The 19,866-nt window shown below is 50.7% G+C and overlaps 3 protein-coding genes across 3 annotated transcripts; all 3 read right to left on the bottom strand.

Annotated features, from left to right (window-relative positions):
• Window positions 1–4,593: 4,593 nt before the first annotated feature.
• Window positions 4,594–5,079, bottom strand: L3040_000615 (uncharacterized protein; the record flags this gene model as incomplete). Its single annotated transcript, XM_007288289.1, has 1 exon — window positions 4,594–5,079. One exon carries the CDS (start codon window positions 5,077–5,079, stop codon window positions 4,594–4,596), a length of 486 nt encoding a protein of 161 aa, XP_007288351.1.
• A 7,373-nt stretch (window positions 5,080–12,452) lies between these two features.
• Window positions 12,453–14,794, bottom strand: L3040_000614 (uncharacterized protein; the record flags this gene model as incomplete). Its single annotated transcript, XM_066155239.1, has 5 exons — window positions 12,453–13,312; window positions 13,465–13,716; window positions 13,791–14,395; window positions 14,451–14,528; window positions 14,601–14,794. 5 exons carry the CDS (start codon window positions 14,792–14,794, stop codon window positions 12,453–12,455), a joined length of 1,989 nt encoding a protein of 662 aa, XP_066013276.1.
• Window positions 14,795–15,618: 824 nt separating this feature from the next.
• Window positions 15,619–19,430, bottom strand: L3040_000613 (uncharacterized protein; the record flags this gene model as incomplete). Its single annotated transcript, XM_007288292.2, has 10 exons — window positions 15,619–15,862; window positions 15,913–16,330; window positions 16,381–16,528; window positions 16,648–16,877; window positions 16,931–18,173; window positions 18,228–18,940; window positions 18,987–19,058; window positions 19,117–19,189; window positions 19,250–19,279; window positions 19,365–19,430. The coding sequence occupies 10 exons, from the start codon at window positions 19,428–19,430 to the stop codon at window positions 15,619–15,621; spliced, it is 3,237 nt and encodes a 1,078-aa protein (XP_007288354.2).
• Between the last annotated feature and the right edge of the window lie 436 nt (window positions 19,431–19,866).

Here is a 19,866-nt window from a genome sequence, read left to right as displayed (position 1 = left end):
TGTGAGACGGGCGAGAGTGCAGAGGTACACTGCTCGCGTGGAAGAAGGGACCACTGGAAAGCTGTGCATATACTAGAATCAGAAAATACAAAAAGAGGCCTGCCTGCCTGTCCTACCTACCTACCTACCCTTGGACTTCTTTACTGATCCGGATAGGTATCCAGAACGGCACTGGATCGTGAATTGGGAAAGTGTGGGACCAGTATGAAGCGCTTGCCCCAACGGATCGATCTCTTTGTACGACTCTCTTTTCTTGTCTTCGAGGGGCCGCACGAGCGAGCGAGCTCGTGCGGATTGGAGAAGTGTAAGATGCAACCGCATGGTGATGAATAACAACACGGACGAAGATCCCGAAACTGAGAATTCAGAGGAGCAGCGATCATATTGGGTGTCTCTCCGGCAAGCCCAATCATTGGTTGAGACTCTAACAACAAAGCGTACAAGGCTTCTTCCTTGACATCTGTCGTACCTTGTCTATTAGTTGTTTCAGCGTGGACCCACCGACGTACTAACTAACTACTACCTATCCGAATTTGATACTGTCACCTCGACTGTTGTCGAACAGTACCGTACCGCCAAATATGTAAGCCGACGATTATGGCGATCCTAAGCGGCAGGCCTTCGCGTAGCACCACAGCTGTCGGCTGGTCTTTTCTTTCATGGGGCACTCCGCAATTGGCTAGCAGCGTATGTAATGTAGAAAAACATTCCTACTGTATTACAACTACGTAGTACTACGTGTCGGCCGGGCGTAGCCGCAGCTGCAGCAGCAGCAGCCGTAAGCGCGTCCGTGCCCGTCTCTGGGAAAAAAAAACTCTTCAAAGACCATGTCTCAGATCATCGGGACCGGATGAACGCGGCGGGAAGCTCTCCCGTCAGCCTCATGGCGCACGCATAGGTAATTACTACTTACGTAGTAGCTAGTTGTACGGATATAGTTATAGTTGCACGACTACAACTACTACTACACTAGTACTACTATCTTCGAGGCTCGCTGCCTGGACTCGTTTCGGGACCAGCCAGCTCGGGCAGGAAATCCGGACCCTGGGGCCCCCCAACAGATTTCAAGTGTCAAAGCATCGAGAGCTCTGGAACGCGCCCGCATTATTGGCCGGATGTGTGGGTTGAGACGGGGACAGCGGATTCTCCAGGGTCCACCGCTCTCCATTGTGACACTTCACTAGGCGCTGGCCTGAGGGATTTGGGGCGATTTTCCATGGTTTGTTACTCCGAGATATGTGTTGTCACGACGGTGGCTGGCATCTTGATGTCTCGGAAACAATCAACAGGGAGAGTGGGAAGTAGGTTCGGAGTAACAATGGGAAGAAAAGTGAAACGGGAAATCCTCCACCCCTCCACCCTAGGGAATATTATTAATAGGAAAGCCTTACTGAACCGGGACCGGGACGGGCCAGCCCGTGCGTTCAGGTCCCGATGGGGCCACGGCAACAACAACCGAAAAAAAGGAAAAAAAAAGAAAGAAAAGGAAGAAGAAAAGAAAGAAAAAGAAAGAGAAAAAAAAACCTTTCTCGACACAACAACGAATGAGAGAGAGAGACGGAGCGAGAGAGAAGAGAGGACCTTGCTAGGATCACAGGCAGAATCTCTATTCGGCATACGGTTGTTGTGTACGTGTAGCGCCACGAGCCAATTGTCCGGATTTGGATGGATCCAGGAACAGTCAGTCGTGGGGCGTGCCAAGAGTTCGGGAGTTGGGAGAAGTGGTTTAGAGAGCCAGATGAGTCAGACAGGATCAAGCCACAAGGAAGAGCGGATCGAGTGATGAATGAATGAATGAATAAATGCATGAAGCTAGAGGAAGATGAAGAGGAAGAGGAAGAGGAAGAAGAGAGGAAGAAGAGGACAGACGGGACAGACGGGACAGACGGGACAGACGGGACAGACGGCACAGATGGGACAGATGTGCCGGAATGGAATGAGTGGAGAGAGCCTACGGAGACGGAGGTTGTGGATGATGGCATCTTCAGAAAGTGCGTGCTTTCTTCTGTCTGTGTTCTGTGTCTGTGTCGATGTCTGTGTCGATGTCTGTGTCGATGTCTGTGTCTGTGTTTGTGTCTGTGTCTGTCTGTGTCTGTCTGTGTCGGTCTCATGCCTGCATTCCCGCGTCGATCCTCAAGAAACTCTCTCGTTCTCCCCTCCCCTCCCCGTCCCTTCCATGATCCTGGCACACGTCAGTTCAGGTACAGTACAACTTTCCGTCCCATACTGTACTTACTGTACTTACTGTACGTACTAAATACTAAGTTCTAGTCGCTGCCCCAGTCCTTTCCCTTACCTACTACTGTACGTAGTAGTACCAACTACTACTAGATAGATACTAGTAGTACTACCTAATCTTACTTGGAACTGTAATATCGAGTCTCGACTGTCGTTCGGTCGGAGTAGTACGTAGTATGTTTCATGAACAGCACGTCCCTTGTAGCTCCTAGTAGTAGTAGTACTTGGCAAGACGGAAGGCATAATCGATGACGCCGGCCCAGCGACAGAACTTTCACCCACAGACATATATGTCCAGAGTGATATATCACGGCTCCACATTCTCAAAGTGTTGGGTTGTGCTGCTAGTTGGACTTAGCGAGGCCGTGAACGAAGATAAGACAAGGAGGAACTCATATACCGAGACTATCATCCAGGGATGCTCATCTATAGTATCCTCTGTTGGAGGTATACAAATCAGAAATTTGCACTTGCTTTTTCCCTGCGATTGGCGGGGCTTCGGAGAGGAGAGGAAGGTTTTGCCCGGACGACAGACAGGCAACCCTCGCTGCATCGACGATAATAATAATAAGTCACGATACACATTTATAGCACTAACTCCACGCAACCGACGCCGGAAAAATCCTCCAAAAATAAAATCAGCCCAATGCCGGAAATCGCACCCTCGATACGAGTGAGTGAGTGAGTGAGTAATCAATCCAATCTATCGGCGGTGATAATCCTTCCCCGGTCGTGACCCAAAATCCCTCGTCGCTAGAGAGAGAGAGCGAGAGCGAGAGTCGAATGCGGAAACAACACGTACCCCTCCTTCCTTCCTTTTTTTCCCCGCCATGGGCGGGCAAGGGTGGAGATCGACGAAAAAAGAAAAACCCCCCGCGCGCACAAGATAATTACTACATTGGGCATGGGCATGCACACACTCGTCCCCACGAAGAGAAGAAAAAGAAAAGAAAAGAAAAGAAAAAAAAAAACAGGACAAGGAAATGGAAAGAAGAAGAAAAAAAAAAAAAAAAAAAAAAAAAAAGAAGGGAGGAGGGGGAGGAAAAGAGGGGGGGGGGGGGGGGGGGGTACCCTCTGTTCGGATCTGATCGGCGGGCCCCTCAAGAAGAAAAAGAAAAGCAAGGAAAATCCCCCGCACTCATTCTGCTTCTCGAAACTGGCCATGTATTATAAAATGCAGAGAGAGGCACAGTACGGAGATAGATGCAGTACGTAGATAGATAGATAGATAGGTAGATAGATCGGTAGTTTTGCATTGCTCTGCGCTGCTCTGCTTTGTGCTGCGCGAGTCGAGGCTTCCTTGGGGAAAACTACGGAAGAAGACAAAGTCATGGATATTTGATCGGGTGGGTAGGTCGGAGTGGAGCCTAGAATCCTTCTAGCGGCATTGATGTACCGCCGTGCGGAGGAGAGAGAGGTGTAATTCACGGCTCCGTAGACAGCACCAGGCGAGCCCGCTCCGGCTTTCGTTTCTTTTTCCCTCAGCCCAGGAAAGGCAAACGGACGTTTGGGTTGCTCTTGATCTCCGTAATCCATCGACGGAAAGCTAATTCCGTTTCCTGGAACACCTACCTGCAGGGGAAAAGGCCCGCTGGGATATGAGATGGGAGGCCAAGAGGGCAAAATGGTGATGTGATGTTGTGAATAGGGTGTTGACAGTAGCCAGCTTATCGTGGCGACGTCGCCAAGCTAGAAGGTACGATGGCAATCGGATGAGGAGTAGAGGGTACAGTTGAAACTTGTAGTCTGTCGGGGTGGACAGACTATGATGAGGTTCCATTGCTAAACTAAGCTGGCCTCGCCCAGCTCTCCTTGTAGGGCTGGGCTCTGTCACAACTGAGGACGGTCGCGCTACGGGCCTCACGGACAGACTGTGAGGCCTCTATATCAAACTATTGCTGACAACACTGAAGCTCCATCCGTGAGCCAGAACAAGACTTGTATCATCCAGCGCCGTTCCCACAAAATTGCTCCTCCCTAGCCGTCCCGCGATGATGTCCAATATTCCTTCCCATGCAGATGTAACCAGGTAGAGAAAAGAAAAGAGGTGTTTTATCCCTGTTGCGAGTAGTGATAGTGACTGTCTGGTACCCGCCCTTGCTCCGATGCTCCGATGCTATGATTGAGAGGAAACTTTTGGTTGTATTGCTGAAGAAGATGAGATGGGATGTGATGCTCCGTAGAATGCGTTTTGTACAGCAACCGAATATCGTATGAAGGTGAAGAACGCCGATGCTTTTTTGTAGGACATCAGAGGAAGGTTGGGTATTCGTATGGCGATGGTGATGGTGTATCTGAGAAGGCCGTGGCATGCATTTAATTTGGCAATCTGATGAGGTGTAGAGATGAAACCTCTTAGTGGGTGGATTGCCTCCTCGAGTTTCGAGATTGGTCGAAGGAGCTGGCGTATGCCCTCAGTGCCTTTCGGGACTCTTCCGAGAGTTGGATGGGTTCTGGGGATGTCGTCGAGTGGGTGCTTTGCAGGGAGAAGAGGCTCGATTGCGAACTAGAGGGAGTCAAGGTAACCTTGGTCGAGGTTACCGGCGATGATTGTGACCTGGGCGGAGGAGAGAAGTTGGAGGCTCGAGGAGAGGGTGTTGTGCCGTATGGTTGTGCATTCTTGAAGTTGTATGCCGGCTCCATGTAGAACCTGTTGTTCGATCGATTTGCTGGCCATGAGAGGGGAGTTCGAAGAGAGGTGGGAGACGAGGCTGCGGAGCCTGCCGTCGAAGCATTTTCGTACTCGGCCAGACGGCATGATTCTGAGCAGTAGACGTTGCCGTCGGTTTGCCTGTCACAGGCCAGGCAGAATGCTGGAGACCAGTCCATATCGAAAGTCATATTGTTTATTGGGGAGGGGGGAGGTAGGATGGGTAATCGTGGTGGTAGTGGTCGTGGTCGTGGTCGTGGTCGTGGCCGTGGTCGTGGTCGTGGTCGTGGTAGTGGTAGTTGGAGATGTCCGAATGGATGTTGGGGACGGTGGATGAAGCCGACTTCTAATAGAAATTTTCGAGTTGTGACCAGGTTGTGGGCAGAGTTGTGGTCGTACCTGAATTCGGTGAGGTAAAGAGGATGGGGGATGTGGTGTGACTCAAGAGGTGGAGCTTGGTGAAATATGAGGAACGAGAGTTCGAGACTTGCAGGTCGTGCGAGAAGGCTCTTGGAGTAGTCAAGTAGTAGTCAAGCAGAAGTAGTAGTCAAGCAGTCGTCAAGCAGATGTCGAAGTAGTGGTAGTCATACAGTAGTAATAGTAATAGCTGTCTCCATCCGTACCTAGTACCCACTCTGGAGATGGAGAAGGGCAGTGGGGCCTGCCTGGCTTTGACCCTGGTCCTAGTCCCCCCCCTAGTGCTAGTGCCAGTGCTAGTGCCAGTGCTAGTGCCAGTGCTAGTGCTAGTGCTAGTGCTGGCCCTGGTCCTGATCCTGGTCGTAGTCCTGGTCCTAGTCGTGGTCGTGGTCGTGGTCCAAGTCTTGCAGATACAGACGCAGACGCAGACGCAGGCGCAGATGCAGATGCAGATGCAGATGCAGATGGATGCAGAGGGATGCAGATGCAGATGCAGATGGCAGCCGACTCCTGTTTTAGGCCAAGCGCGGGGAGCAGTGCTAGCGCTAGCGTTAGCGTATCTCGCAGCAGGTGAGAGTGAAAGCGAGAGATTGAGAGTGAGAGTGAGAGTGTGGGTGAGAGTGTGGGTGTGGATGTAGGTGTAGGCGTGGGTGCGGAAATCCTGTAATCTTGAAATCGTGAAATCGCGAAATCTTGAAATCTTGAAATCTTTTACAGTATGCGGCGTTATTCAGATGTGGCAGCAAGCAAAAGGGGGGGGGGGTGGATGGAGTGAGCGTCGATCATTGCCAAGGATTGAGGAAAATGCTGGGCACCAGAAGTAAAAAATACAGAATATTTGTCGTTACCGTAGTTCTCCGTAGTTGTCTTCCGTATCCGTACCTTACGGACTTGTGCAACTGGCTGCCTTTATCACGTGGCTTGCACCAATATCATCATCAGTCATCAGTCATCAGTCATCAGTCATCAATCCCCGTCCCCATCACAGCCATTATCTTGGTCCATCCCATCCCATCCCATCCCATCCCATCCCATTCCATTCCACCAGACCAAACATCCTCGCCATTCCTCCCTCTCATCACATCTCTCTTCTATCACACTACCACTACCACTACCACACCCTCACCATACCCTCAACACACCCTCAAGATTTTTCTCCTCGCCAATCTCGCTCTCCACGGCAACTGACCTACCTTCTACGAGCTACGAGTGGTAGGTCCCTAGTAGTACCTCTGGTGTCCCCTAGCGGCTTTCCCCACAATTACCTCTTTTCTTGTTTTCCTCGATGCGCCACAGCCCTACCGGAAAGCAACTCATCCACCTCATCCACCTCATCCACCTCATCCACCTACTTCTACTTCTAACTCTACCTATACCTATACTTATACCTATACCTATACCTATACCTATTCCTATTTCTATCCCTATTATACCTATTAAACCTATATCTAATGTACCTATATCTGCTAACGTACGTCACAGCGGCGACGTGTGGGAGAAAAGCCACGCGGCGTGCACCTGACCTAACAAGGCACCGCATCAACTCTCTGGAATGCTGGGTTCCTCGCGTCGTTGTGGTTGTGTGAAGCAAAAAGAGACATCATGTCAATCGACACCCTCCCTCCTCTCAACAGGTCACCATCACTACCCCGGCGTCCTGTAAGATCCAGCGGAGTGTCTTGCCTGTGACTGGCTGCGAGCGCGAGAAAAGCCTGGCCAGCTAGGTTACCTTGGACTTGCAGAACAACGAGGCTGCATTAGCTCTCACATTACTTGACGCGCGGTTCTCCGCCAGAGAGAAATAGCTCACGAGTACTCAGAGAGGTTTAAGGAGATACCATCATCAAGGCAGTTGGTGACTGACTTCAGGTGGTGCTTCCGACGAGGCTCGCACCTAATATTGGGTGGCGGCCGCGTCGGCTGCCAAAGCTGCAACATTTCAATTACTAACCCTTCTAATTTTGAGAGATACCACCATCGAGGTTACCGCGCGTCTACCTGTTTGAACATGACGCGTCTGCCGTCACACAAGTTCGGCCGTCGTAGCAGTCCGATTGATATCAAGCAGCTCGACTGATATCTTAGCTTCAATTTGGGCATGAATATAGCGGCTGCTAGCGTAAAATTCAATATGTTTGTTTCTATGGCGATCGTCCCGATGGTTAACCTTATCCTCGTTCCAATCAAGCCCTCCGCCAAAAGATGGATTCCTGTTTGAAACGTCCATTGCATGTTTAGTATTGTATTCAAGAAGACCGATTGGTAATCCCATCGACGATGGGTAATCCCATCGGAAGTGAAGTCGAAGTTCATTCGCGTGGCTTTATTGAATTTACTGCGGGATCAAAGCGATTATGGCTCAGCCACTTTCCGAAGAATGCAAACTGCAGACAATCGTTTCATGTTGCGGCGCAACCTCATATGAAGGTACCACTTCATTCCACCCTTTTTATGCCTCATAGGTAAATCTGGAATTCGCACCGCATGAAGACATATCTGATCTTGGCTTGCAACAATCGCTCCAATCAAAGCAATGCTGCGGCGGCACCCGTGCTGGTCTCCAGATCTGTCTTATCAACCTCACTCTATTCGAAGCCGACATGATACACATGGATAACCAAAAAAATGCTGGTGGAGACCCTTCCGGGATTTGTTAGTAAACAGCGTGGGGGTGAACTATCCACCAGCAACGCCGATCGATAGGTACATTCGCACCAGAAATGCCTCCAGCCGTTTCCGAGTGTCATGTCCGAAAGAGGTCGATCTATCGGTTCTCAAGATGGCAATATACAAATTCCACTCCCTCGCGCCAATTATATCGCCGTTGTCGCCACAAAGGATGGTGTCGTTGCCTGACTCGGCCTGTATTGCTTCAAAAGAATGTGCCGCGAATCCTTCTTGGGTTCGGCGGTGCCGTCTTCTAAGTTGAGCTACCCGTCCAGCTCGTCTCACAAGACCGAAGAAAGACAATAAATACCTACAAGTCAATAGAGGGGTGTTCTGGGGGTGGCTCTCCGGTCCCGAGGTCAGCATGCCGTAAGCAGTTGGTTTATTCCATCGTATTTGCTGACATTTTCCTGACACCAAGACTGTTGTTGTGCCTCATACGATCAGTCAGTCTCACGCGGCAAGCCTGGACATGCTTCCCGCCTACCTGAAGCCATCTATCTCAACCTGCACTCCATTTATCAATACATCAACACATCAATACATCAAGAGCATCAATAGCATCAACAGCATCAACAGTTATCTTATCTCTCCATCGGACTTAATAACCCAATGCGACTCTTGTGAATGTCTTAGTGTCTTGGTTCGGACGGGCCGCTAGTGTTGATGGCCATCTGCCTAAACAGAGGGTCCTCGTTCGATACATGCGAACGGTGGACTTTTTGAGGATGCGCGCGGCAAGCGCATCGAAAAGTCCAGTCAGTGACAACGTCCAGCAGATTTCGACACCATCACGATTCAAGACTCGAGATTCCGCAGCCATCACCGCATTCCATGGTCGGATGACGTCTTGCGGTGCGATTGTTTGAAATTTTTTATATTTTTTTTTGTGGTACAGACTTTCTCATAAGCTTGCTAGGTGGTTTCGAGTCCTCCCCAAACTCCATCTCGGAGCCATGGCCATCTGAAGGCGCTACTGCAGATCAATATCCTGGAGACAACTTTCGCCATTTCGACTCCAACCTTATCAGCCCTAAACGGGCCCCCTCCCCTTCCCCCCTCTGAACAGGTGAAGCGACGACGTGATTAATTATGGAGTCTTTCCTTGACGCGCGTGGGGATGGGATGGGATGTATCGATCCTACTACGCCCACTCCTGCTGGACGGAGCCCACAAAGGTGTTTGTTTATACTTTCTCGCTTGAGTCCGGACGCAGCACAGCCCCCCCTCTCTCTCGCGCCATCGTGGTTCGGCATTCGAATACTTTAATTGATCCTCCCTGCGATGGTGCGTAGGTACTGTATCGCACCCTGTCCATGCTTTTGCTTGCTTGGCTCCCTCGATGGCCTCAGCGGCCCTTGACTCCCTCGACTGGGCAACATCCAGCGAGCGCTCCAACTGCTTCGCGGCCCCTGTATCGGGTGTACGGCATCCATCGGTCACACAGACAGACAGACAGACAGACAGAAAGACAGACAGACAGTCAGTTAGTCAGTCCCCCTCAGGGTTTTTTCTATTCGACGGGGTACAGACAGAGTAAGAGTAGCCTTTACAGAGAAGGAATGTCGATGATAAGGCTGGATCGCGCTACGAGGGTATGTATGGTCCGACGGCTGGCGACTGTTTAAAGTTCCAAAATCATTCGATAATTTATCTGGTTCGAGTCTCGACCGCCACCTCCAGAGGTAATTACTTACTATACCTGTCACTCTTTGTCACTCCGTACTCCATCGTAGCGTCTATCTACGCCTCTCTCTCTCTCTCTCTCTCTCTCTCTCGTAGTCTCATAGATTGTGTGGATTCACCACTGTGAGGTTGCTTATCAACGGCTCCTCTCCGTTCAGCCACGAGCACTCACGGCGAGGGCTCCTTGATAAGAAGGCGACTTTCGATAAGCCAAGATGTAGTAGTAACGTGCACTGGGACTCGAGCCCTCTCCCAGCCCTGTCTGGTGATAATAAAAGTAGACTTCTCCTGGGCTCTAGATACTACGACTTGGCGACCCGATATCCCTCCACACGAACGAAAAAGAACAAAATTCAATAGTATATAGATATATATATATATATATATATACACACATATATATATATCTACTTATTCGTTCATCGTACTCAGTAAGAGTGGTCCGTACGGAGTAGGGCGAACTATAGCTAGCGGTTCGTTCTTCTGACCTCGAACGGCCTTCACATCCGAGGCCAGAATGCGGCAGCTGAGTCCAACACTGATTGGGATTTCCAACATCGGGAACTGTTTACTTGCAGATTGGGCGCCCAGCCTTCTCTCCGCCGATTCCTCAGACGGGAGAATTTTTGACTACGCCTCGAGGTCGGAATGCGCGAGAGCCTTTTCTCCAGATAGTACTACTAAATGACAGGTCAATTTCCCCTCCGGATGTTCCCAGAGGCAGCGCGTGGCCAATGATACCGAGGTAGGGAGAAGCGCCCGCTGCGCTGCATTAAATTCGCCAGGGTGCCAGGACTCTTCTCTCAGCAGTGCGCTGCATCATCCATATGCACACTCAGAGTACGAGTTTTGTTCCGCATACCTACCGTACGTAGTATATCCTGGGGAAGGGGAGGGGGGGATGGACTGATTTGCTGGATCGGCCATGGCCGCTGACCAGTCCTGAGTTCAGTCGCTTGCTTGCCTTTGATAGCCAGCCACTTTGGGGCAGGATGTCGCCATCAAACAGCTTTGGTCTGACCTTCGGCTGCTGCGAGGGTCGACCGACCCATGCAATCAATCAACCAGTCCGTCTTCCTTCCTTGGGAATACGTTGCGTTGCGTTGCGTTGCGTTGCGTTGCGTTGCAGCTCCGTAGAGTACGTAGGCAGGCCAATCTCGAGTCCAAGATCGGCCGCGTTGCGCTGTGGCGAGTGATCTATCTGCACCCGAGAAAAAGGAGATGAGGAGGGAGAAAATAAGTAAGGGGGAGAAGGTCAAGAAGGAGGAGGAGGAGGAGAAGAAGAAGTAGAAGAAGAAGAAGAAGGCTTGGGCTCTTCTTGAATGCATCCTGTCAAAGGTCAGCTGCATAAGTCAATATCTCTCTCTCTTGTCTGTCTGTCTGTCTGTCTGTCTGTCTGTCTGTCTGCCGGTTCCCCACACTCTCATCCTGGACTTTTCCCCGCAAAATGCAGAAACCAAGTTCAGGTCAGGTCAGGTCAGGTGGTCCAGGTCAGGTGGTCCAGGTCAGGTGGCAGGGACTCCCTTCGTCCTGCACACACGCTCAGCCTCGTGGTGGTCACACCGGCAACTCCTCTCCAGCCTTCGGGTCACACGACCTCGACATTGATCTCGACATTGACCTTGACCTTGACATCAACATTGACATTGACATTGACATCGACATTGACCTGCACCTGCACCTGCACCTGCACCACCACGTGGTATGGTGTGACCGACCGCCTGTGTCATCTCGTCTCGGTTCCAGTGCCAGTGCCAGTGCCAGTGCCAGTCCAGCGGTTCGCAGTTGTACCCCCAGGAAATCTGGCGGGCCAGGCACTGCGAAGCTTCATTCATCTTCATGCTGTGTGCCGAGGCGGCGGCTTCTTCTTCAGCGTGCAGTGGATCCGGACATGAGGAACCATCATCCGGTGGAATGGCAAAGACAGACAGCACATCTCTTATGTATCACATCTCATTCACGCTCTCACGCTCTCACGCTCTCATGCTCTCTTGCTCTCTTGCTACTTGTTTACTTCACTGTACGGTCTCTCAGCATAAATGATCAACGCTTGAAGTACCTACGGTAGGCGATGCCGATGATAAGGCAGAGTCACAGAAGCACACGGTCCATACAAGCCCCCCCCCGGGTCCGTGTCTATCCATCAGTTTTCATATTTTCCGAGCCAGTTTTGGTATCGGGAAAATAAAAGTGCCCGCGTCTCGCTCGGTTCGGAGGAAAGATGAAAATCCTCGACAGCGGGTGGGAAGGGTCACACACACACACACACACACAAGCCGTGTGCTTTCTCGCTGCTCAGTTCTCTCTCTACGTACGTGACAGATCGTTTGGGACATGGCAGCCTACGACCGAGCGGTGCAGCGCAGAATTCTAGGGCTTGACACTTACCGTTCATTGATCGAGCGTGAGTGATGACGAGGGGTATGGTGATACCCTACCAGCCCGAACTCGAGAGGCCGGGGCCAGGGCATGGTGGCTGATAGTGCATTACCGTTGTTGTTGTTGTTATTATCGTTGAATTCTGGTTTGGGTCGGAGAAAATGGATTTGCGACGTGACGTCGGTGGGTGAGATGGAATGGAGAGAACGGACAGAATGCGTCGTGGTGATCGGGGAACTCTCATGCGTTGGTACGTGGAGAACGACTGGCGGCTGATTTCTCCGACCGACCATGTTCAGGGACGTGGCGATCCTATGGGCGCAAGCGAGAGTGGGATTCGAGCAGTTGGTAATGCGAAATGTGACTGCTTCTGCTTCTGCGTCTGCGACATTAACATGAATGCCAGACTCTGTGTCTAAATTGGAGTACGATTATCTAAGCCCCTCGACATCTCCTCCTTTGCCCTCGCCACAACATCCACCCAGATCGGCGGCCGCCTCCTCCTCTCGCTGCCGACCTCCTCAGCCTCAGCTCCCCACCTCAGCAACTCCTCTTCCGCCCCCCACTCGCCCATGGCCATCAGACCAACCGGCACTTTGCCCTCCGTACTTTCCTCGGCCTCCTCGCCCGCCCCCTGCCCACCCTCTGGCCTCACATACCCGACGGGTACGCTCAGACTCGGCAAGCCCAAGAAATTAGCCATCCAGACGTACTCCATCGTCTTCAACGTCATATTCCCATCGCTGATGCCGTACGTCAGCTCGTTCTTGTTTCCGATCTTCCAGCCCGCGCAGGAGGTTGTCGGCGTCGTGATGACCATCCCGGGATATTGTTGCCACAGATAGGCGAGGTGCTGCATGAGCAGCTGGCGAAGTTTCTGGGCCAGCACGTAGTCGGTGGCTGGCGTGACGGTGCCGAGCGCGATCATGATGCGGTTTGCGGCGGTGAGGTTGCGTGTTACGGGGAGGAGAGTGGCCGCGTCGGTGAGGACAGTCATGGCGTGGCCGATTTGACCTTCGGAGAGAAATGGGATGGTGATAGGGACGATGGTGTAGTCGTGGACTGTGGTCATCTTGTCTATCAATGATCTACACAGTCTTTGGATAGCAGGCGTAGCGCGGGCGAACCATGCTTCGGGTATACCGAGTACCCTGTTCTTCCGGAGGGATGGCGACAGGATGGTCAGAGATGGAGCGGGAAATATGGATGATGGATCTGGTGCTCCGAGGACTTGGTAGAACGCTGTCAACGAAGCGATATCCGCGGCGATGGGACCTTATGATGCGGAGTTTGAAATGAGCATGACTTTTCATGATTCCATTTCAAAAGCAAGTACGAAAGATAGATATATTTTGGGCATGGGCGAGAGCATACTGCTGAGCCACCCCAGAGCAGAAACAAAAAAACACCCAGGTAGTTTTGCTCACCATTGACAGCGCATGTAGATGAATGGTTCATACACGGCTTGAAGGAGAGACGCCCGTGGGATGGTTTCAAACCGAAGACCGAGCAGAACGACGCAGGAATGCGAATACTGCCACCGCCATCGCCGCCAAGGGCAATGGGGATAAGTCCACTGGCAACAGCATACCCACAGCCACTTGACGAGCCTCCCGTGTAGTAATCCGAGTTGTAAGGATTTGGTGGTGTTCCATAAATAGGGTTGTTCCCAGACGTATCTTGGAAGTTGAGTTAGTACCTGCTGAACAGATGCAGCACCGAGAGGCCTCGATTCCACGACGCAACTACGCACCTAAGCCAAATTCATGCATAGAAAGCTTGCCCAAGTTGACAGCACCTGCTTCCTCTATCTTCTTCACGCACCAAGCGGTGATGGATTCTCCATCAGGTACCTTACCAGTGTAGTCATTGACAGATCCCAAACACGTTGTGTACCCTTCAATGTCATACTCATCTTTGATAGCGACAGGAATACCGTCTAGAGGTCCCAAAGGGGCTTTGTTTTTATAGCGTAGAGCTGAAGCCTCAGCGGCAGCCATGACTAGGTCGACACGAGTATCAAACCAGCCGATGGAGTGCGAACCCGGAGGTGAGATATCTCTCCGAACAAGTGAGAGCAAGGCCCTCGCCACAGCCGTCGGCGTCAACTCCCCGGAAAGGTACAGAGCTTGATAATCAGCTACAGAATAGTATCCATGCGGGCCTCGCTTCATCCGGGACGGTGCCGGTTCGGGAGGGTCATCTTTACTCTCGAACGGTGACGACAAGTTGGCACCGGGGACGACGGTAGGATCGTATCTCGGCTCATAGTATTCGAGATAGGTCCGGATGGCGCGGAGGTCGGCAAAGCCGGCGTTCTCCCACACCTTGTGGCGGATGGGCGCGATGTTTTCAAGACTGGTGGCGGTGAGTTGACGTCCCTTGCTACAAACCGGATGCGTCCGGAACCTACATCAGCGCAGAGATGTGGACGAAGATGCCTCGGACGGCCGGGCTCTCCTTCCTCTCACTTTTGTACGGCACCTCTGGTCTTCCAGCTAGTCAGTCACGATGTGCATCCCCGCGTCATCCCCAAACCTCGTCTAGAAAGAAGCCCACTTGCCCTTTCTTGGCCTCCGGATAATTGAGAAACCCTTTCTTGTTTTCCTGTCCGCTTGCCATCGAGTCAGCGGTCGGAAAGAGTGTTACTGTGGAGAGAACTGTTGATATGTCCCGCGGGGCGATGAAGCTGGATGGTGTTTTACTTCCAAGGCCTCGGTTGGCCTTCAGAATTGAGATCGAAGCTAACCAAATCATGGGATCTGTGAGCGTCCGCGAAACCTTATCGTAACGCCTTGGCGCTATGTTTAAGCCCAAGCGCAGCTTAGACGGGTCTGGCTACACTTGCGGAGTGCCTCGACCGACGACGTCGACGAGGTTTAACGACCGACCCTTCCTTGCAAGTTCTAACAGAAGAGTAGCGAGAAGAGCTGAGGAGTCCTGTCACCCAATCTCCTGGCAAAATGTGCACTTATAGAAGGTATAGGGAATATCAGAGTTGACAAGGATGTGCAGTTACTGGCCACCTTCCTGCAATTCAAATAGTGATACTTCCTGCAGACAAATCACCTATCGGAACCCAAACACGTTAATTCCATATATTGTTCGTGCTGAATGCTCACTGCATCTACACACAATAAACTCCGACCTTCATGTTTCTCATAACCTCGCCGTATCTCATCTCTTGGGCTTCATCATCCATGCGCAGTCCTCCAGACGGAGAGGTATCATAATCTCTCGCAAAATGCGAAGTATCGCGTCGCGATAACGGGAAATCGAATCTAGTTAAAAGCCACTTTTTAGAAAGACAAGATCCCCCAGAATCACACCCAACTCCGCCTAAGCACGCAGGCGCCGAGCATGATATACTCGGAGTCGAGTAAAAATCGAAAATTTGGTAGGTATCCAGAGAACGAGGCAGGGGGCGTAGCCGTCGATAGAGCAAAGACTCAAAGATCGTACATTTCCCAGCCGTCCGAAACCTGCTTGTACGGCCGATAGATGGTGCGTGATCCGGTAGGTTCGGGGTCTTTAGCTTCCGCTTCCGCGTGCCCATGATCCAACCTCAGCTCTTCCTCAAGTCATAGCTCATCATCATCTTCCGCAAGTTCAGCAGGCTTGAGTAAGCCGCCAACCTTCGATAAACGTTCTCGCTCAGCCGCCTTGGCATCCCTCTCTGATTGCTCCTTCTCCTCCGCGAAAAGCTCAGCATTATCTCCTGCAAACTCCTTCAACTGGATCAAAAAATCTCGAAGATTCAACTTGAACTTGTCATTGAGATTATTCAGAGTGAACAGTCCCTCGACAAACATTTTGATCTGGCCACTGTGCACTGTCAGTAACTTCTCTAAAGACACCCGGGTTTGATGACCTACGCTTGTAAGTTAGGGAAAGCATTTTGCAACAAGTTCGAAACAAAACCACTCAAGTAGTCCTTGTTTGTAGTTCCGGCAGGAGCCTGATCTGGCTGGTAGACTGGCCCCTGAATCTTGGGTGCAGTACCATCGGCTGGGTGCACGAAGAAAAACATGCGCGACAGTAAACTCGATTGTGACTTGAAACCAGCCTTGTGATCTGTGTCAGTGAGAACGAAGAAGACATCTTGGAGGACCGGAACAAAAAATTGCTGGAAGAAAGCATTCGAGGTTCCGGGATCGGTTTCGGCAATGTTGGTGATCAACTCTAGACACATATTGAGACCAGCATATTCGACCTCGCGATTGTCGTGCTTGCTAGCCCACATGCAAGAATCGATGACGAACTTGAATTGTCTGTTGTCGAGCTTGAGCAGAGCTAGAAACTAGTTAGTGAGTTCAATTAGGGCAATATATGAAAAGACATACCTGGGAAGCATTTCAGATTGATAGCACGAAGAAGTGTGAAAAACTCGACACGGTGCTCCGGGAACTCAGAGAAGTCCTTGTTAATCATCTCCAGCGTGCACTCAAAAACATTTTCCATGATGTTTGGTACTTGATCTTCCATGAGAGCCTGCAAAACGTCAGTAATCTTCAGCTGTGAATTGGGAGCAGCGACAAATATTTGCTATATAGAAGTGTGGGAAGGGGATGCACTACGGAAAATCTTGAGCGGTGAGGGGTCCAACGTACAGCGAGCTTGGTGATGATGGCCGACATGACCTTCAGGACTTCGGCGTCTCGAGCGTTGGGTACATTCCGATTGTAGTCGACCAAGACTGCATCGAGGAGAGCTGGTACGATAATTGTTCGGACCATCTCCAGATCATCAGCTTTCTCGACATATATCTCGATGAGCTTCAAGATCTCCTTCTTGATCGTTCTTAAGCCCCGGACTCTCGGCATCTTCGTTGCGATTTCACCTGAGATTATTAGCTGTTGTTTTTTCAAATCAGAGAAACGGTGATTAATTTACCATCACGAGCGACCGCGTCGGAGATCATTTGGCTGGTGGCTCGGTACATGGACAGCATGTCATGGTAAATTCTCCCAATTTGAGGGTAGAAATAGCTTCCAATCGACATGCATGCGGATACATTGGTCTTCATGACATTGCCAATGACCTTGATCGTTTCCGGATCCTGCAGAATCTGGGGATTTGATGTGGCTTGTGAAATGATGGCATCCCAGGCAGCATTAGGGTATGACATCAGCTCATGAATGAGCCTCTCCTGCGCATTCTTCTGAGGTTGTGCAGCAATCATGTATCCGCAAGCCTCGTAGAATGTGTGAACTTGCTGTGGTGAGAGATCGCAAGTGATCTTGCGCATAGTTCGTACAATCTCTTCGATAAAAGGCTCGTTCTCTCCTGGCTGCAATGCAACGAAGTGGCGCTTGCATTGTCTCGCAATCTTGATGAAAGTATCGCAAGCCATGTCCTGGACGCCTTCATGCGACTCGTGCATGAACTCAAACAGCTTATTGACGACGGTCTTCAGGAACTTCCAGTGTGCCTTCAGGAACCGGGGATATTGACCAACAATGTACATGATGTTACTGGCCACCACTGCCTTGTTGTCCTTACCTCTCTTCATCTCAGTCAAGCCAAGGAGATCCTTGATGACGGTAACCAGGAATCGCTTCTCGGTCTCTTCGTTCATAGCCAGGGAAATGGATCCGATAGCCCAGCACAAAGTGTTGCAGTTGGCCCATGACCACTCTGAACCGTCGACTTGTCTCGCGAGCTTGTCCGTCATGATACTCTCGGTATCTACGACGTCCAAATGGGTCAGGTACACAAGACACTCTCTTGTGGTCTTGTACAGCTGAATGGTATCACTCTCCTTGACAAATTCTCTCACGATTTCTCCCTCATCATTCTCCACGATCAAAACTTCTTCTGGTCTGACCATCTTCTCGATCATGACCACTCGAAGATTAGAGAGCACTTCGTTGTATTTATGTTTCCGAAGGGGGTAGTTCGCTAGTACGCTTGGATTTGGTGCGCCAGGGCTTTGCAGACCACCGACGCCCATATTGACGAGAGGGTTGACATCGGTCATGGGAAGAGACAGCATCTCATCGTATAACTCTTGAACAAGCTTCGTCCAGTATTCCAAGCAGATCTTGAAAATCTCTCGGTCCTCGATTTGCGATATGCGAATGAGGTAGAAGTGGGCGTGGGTGAGGAAATCCCGGTTTATAAGGTTCTCAATAAGCTGAAGAGCGAGTTAGTTTGTGCATATCATTCATTCAGTGGGCATTGGGCTTACGCTGAGGTGGACACTGAAGAAGTTCGTGAGGAAAAGAGCCAGGTTCTGGATAAATTCCTGGTCCCTGGAGTTGCTGGAGTTGTAAGTAGACTTTAGGTCCATAGCAAGTGGGATGATTTTCGAAATTGTTGTCAAGACTTCAGTGAACATATGAACCAATTTCTCATCGTAAGCGTTGCCTTGACCAGTCTGCAGGCCACCAATTTCTGTCAGGCACTTCAGAGTAATATTTCGAAAGTCGGGCGTCTCCAGGAATCTTGTTCGTAGGGTATCAATCAAGGGGGTCTCGAAAATGTAGCCAAGGGGTATCCAGTTGAAGAAGCGGAGGAGGGTCTCGAGGGTAGCCTTAATCAAGCTTGGCTGGGTGGCACTGTTAAGAACTTCGTTGCAGAGCTGGAAGATGGCCGAGAACTCTGCGCACATCGTTGTCTTCAAGCTCTTCGTCTTCGACGAGGTCATTTGGTCCGCCGAGAAGTCAAACACCTCCTCCGATAATAGACGCAGAATAGCCATATTATTTTCGCATATCGACAAGCTGGTATGGCAGGCGGAGATTATTTCGTTTATGAAGGTAGGCCAGTTGTGTGGCCATTCTTGCTTGAGAATCGAGACAAGAACAAGGTTAAGCTTGTTAAGAAGTGTTCGCTGCGTCTTGAGGGATTCCTCCGAGGCAGAGCACTGAATGATGAAGTTGACCACGAAGTTACGGATACCTTATGACTGTCAGCGTGGTATCTTTCTAAGGCGATGTGTACTTGCCTTGACATTGCTCTTTTGGCAGAACCTTCCATCTCGTCAAGATCACATTGTCGAGTACTTGCAGGCCCAAGTCTGCTCATTTGTCAGCTATATGCGTAGCGGCGACGCAAGTAAAGGTGTGGAGGCATACATTTGGTCTGAGGGTATGTAGCATCTTGCAAGATCTTGTCAACCAGTAGCCATGCATCGGGATCCTCTTTGAACTGTGGCGACCTGTTAGCAGGCGCGGGAATATGGAATTTCAACGCGATAGAGGGGCATACCTGGTTCAGCGCAGCTTGTGCAGCTTTTTGCTATAGGCCCAGCACGTCAGTAAATGCCATAAATGTAATCTTCAGGTAGACTGTGCTATGAGACAAAATCCAAGGAGATACGGACCGGTTCCCCTCTGCCCTCATAGAAGGCGCGGACTGTCGCGTCGAGCTCCGGAATCGACGGAGCCATCTCAACCTTGATGTTGCTTTCGTGCAGCTTGCGCTGAGGTGGATGAGATGCTCGAAGGAGGTATTGTTGCGGAAGAGGCTGTTGAAGGTATTGGAAACTAGCCTTGTTATTTTGCTGGGAGCTGACCCCGCTAACTCATCACGTGAGCGGGACTAGACGTGCCGAGGAGCCTCTGTGCAGCAACGCGTTGAAGTAAGGTTTCACCCTTTAAAATCCATATAGTTGACAAAGCTTCCTGTTGTTCATGTTGTTGATTTGTGCAAGGCGGTTATTTATTCGCTCTAGTCTGGAATGTTCTAGAGAGATCTTACGGATTCTTATATTTCATATAGTATTCCCGATATTTGCAAGGCCAAATATCCAGCCTGGCATTGACGCTTTGGAGAACAGTTCTCACAATGCAAGCTTCTGAGCAATCTCCAGATCCTCCTTTTTG

This window comes from Drepanopeziza brunnea (assembly GCF_022702325.1).
Source record: "Drepanopeziza brunnea f. sp. 'multigermtubi' strain 214-2 chromosome Unknown ctg1, whole genome shotgun sequence".
NCBI lineage: Eukaryota > Fungi > Ascomycota > Leotiomycetes > Helotiales > Drepanopezizaceae > Drepanopeziza > Drepanopeziza brunnea.
This window is presented reverse-complemented; position numbering and strand designations above follow the sequence as displayed.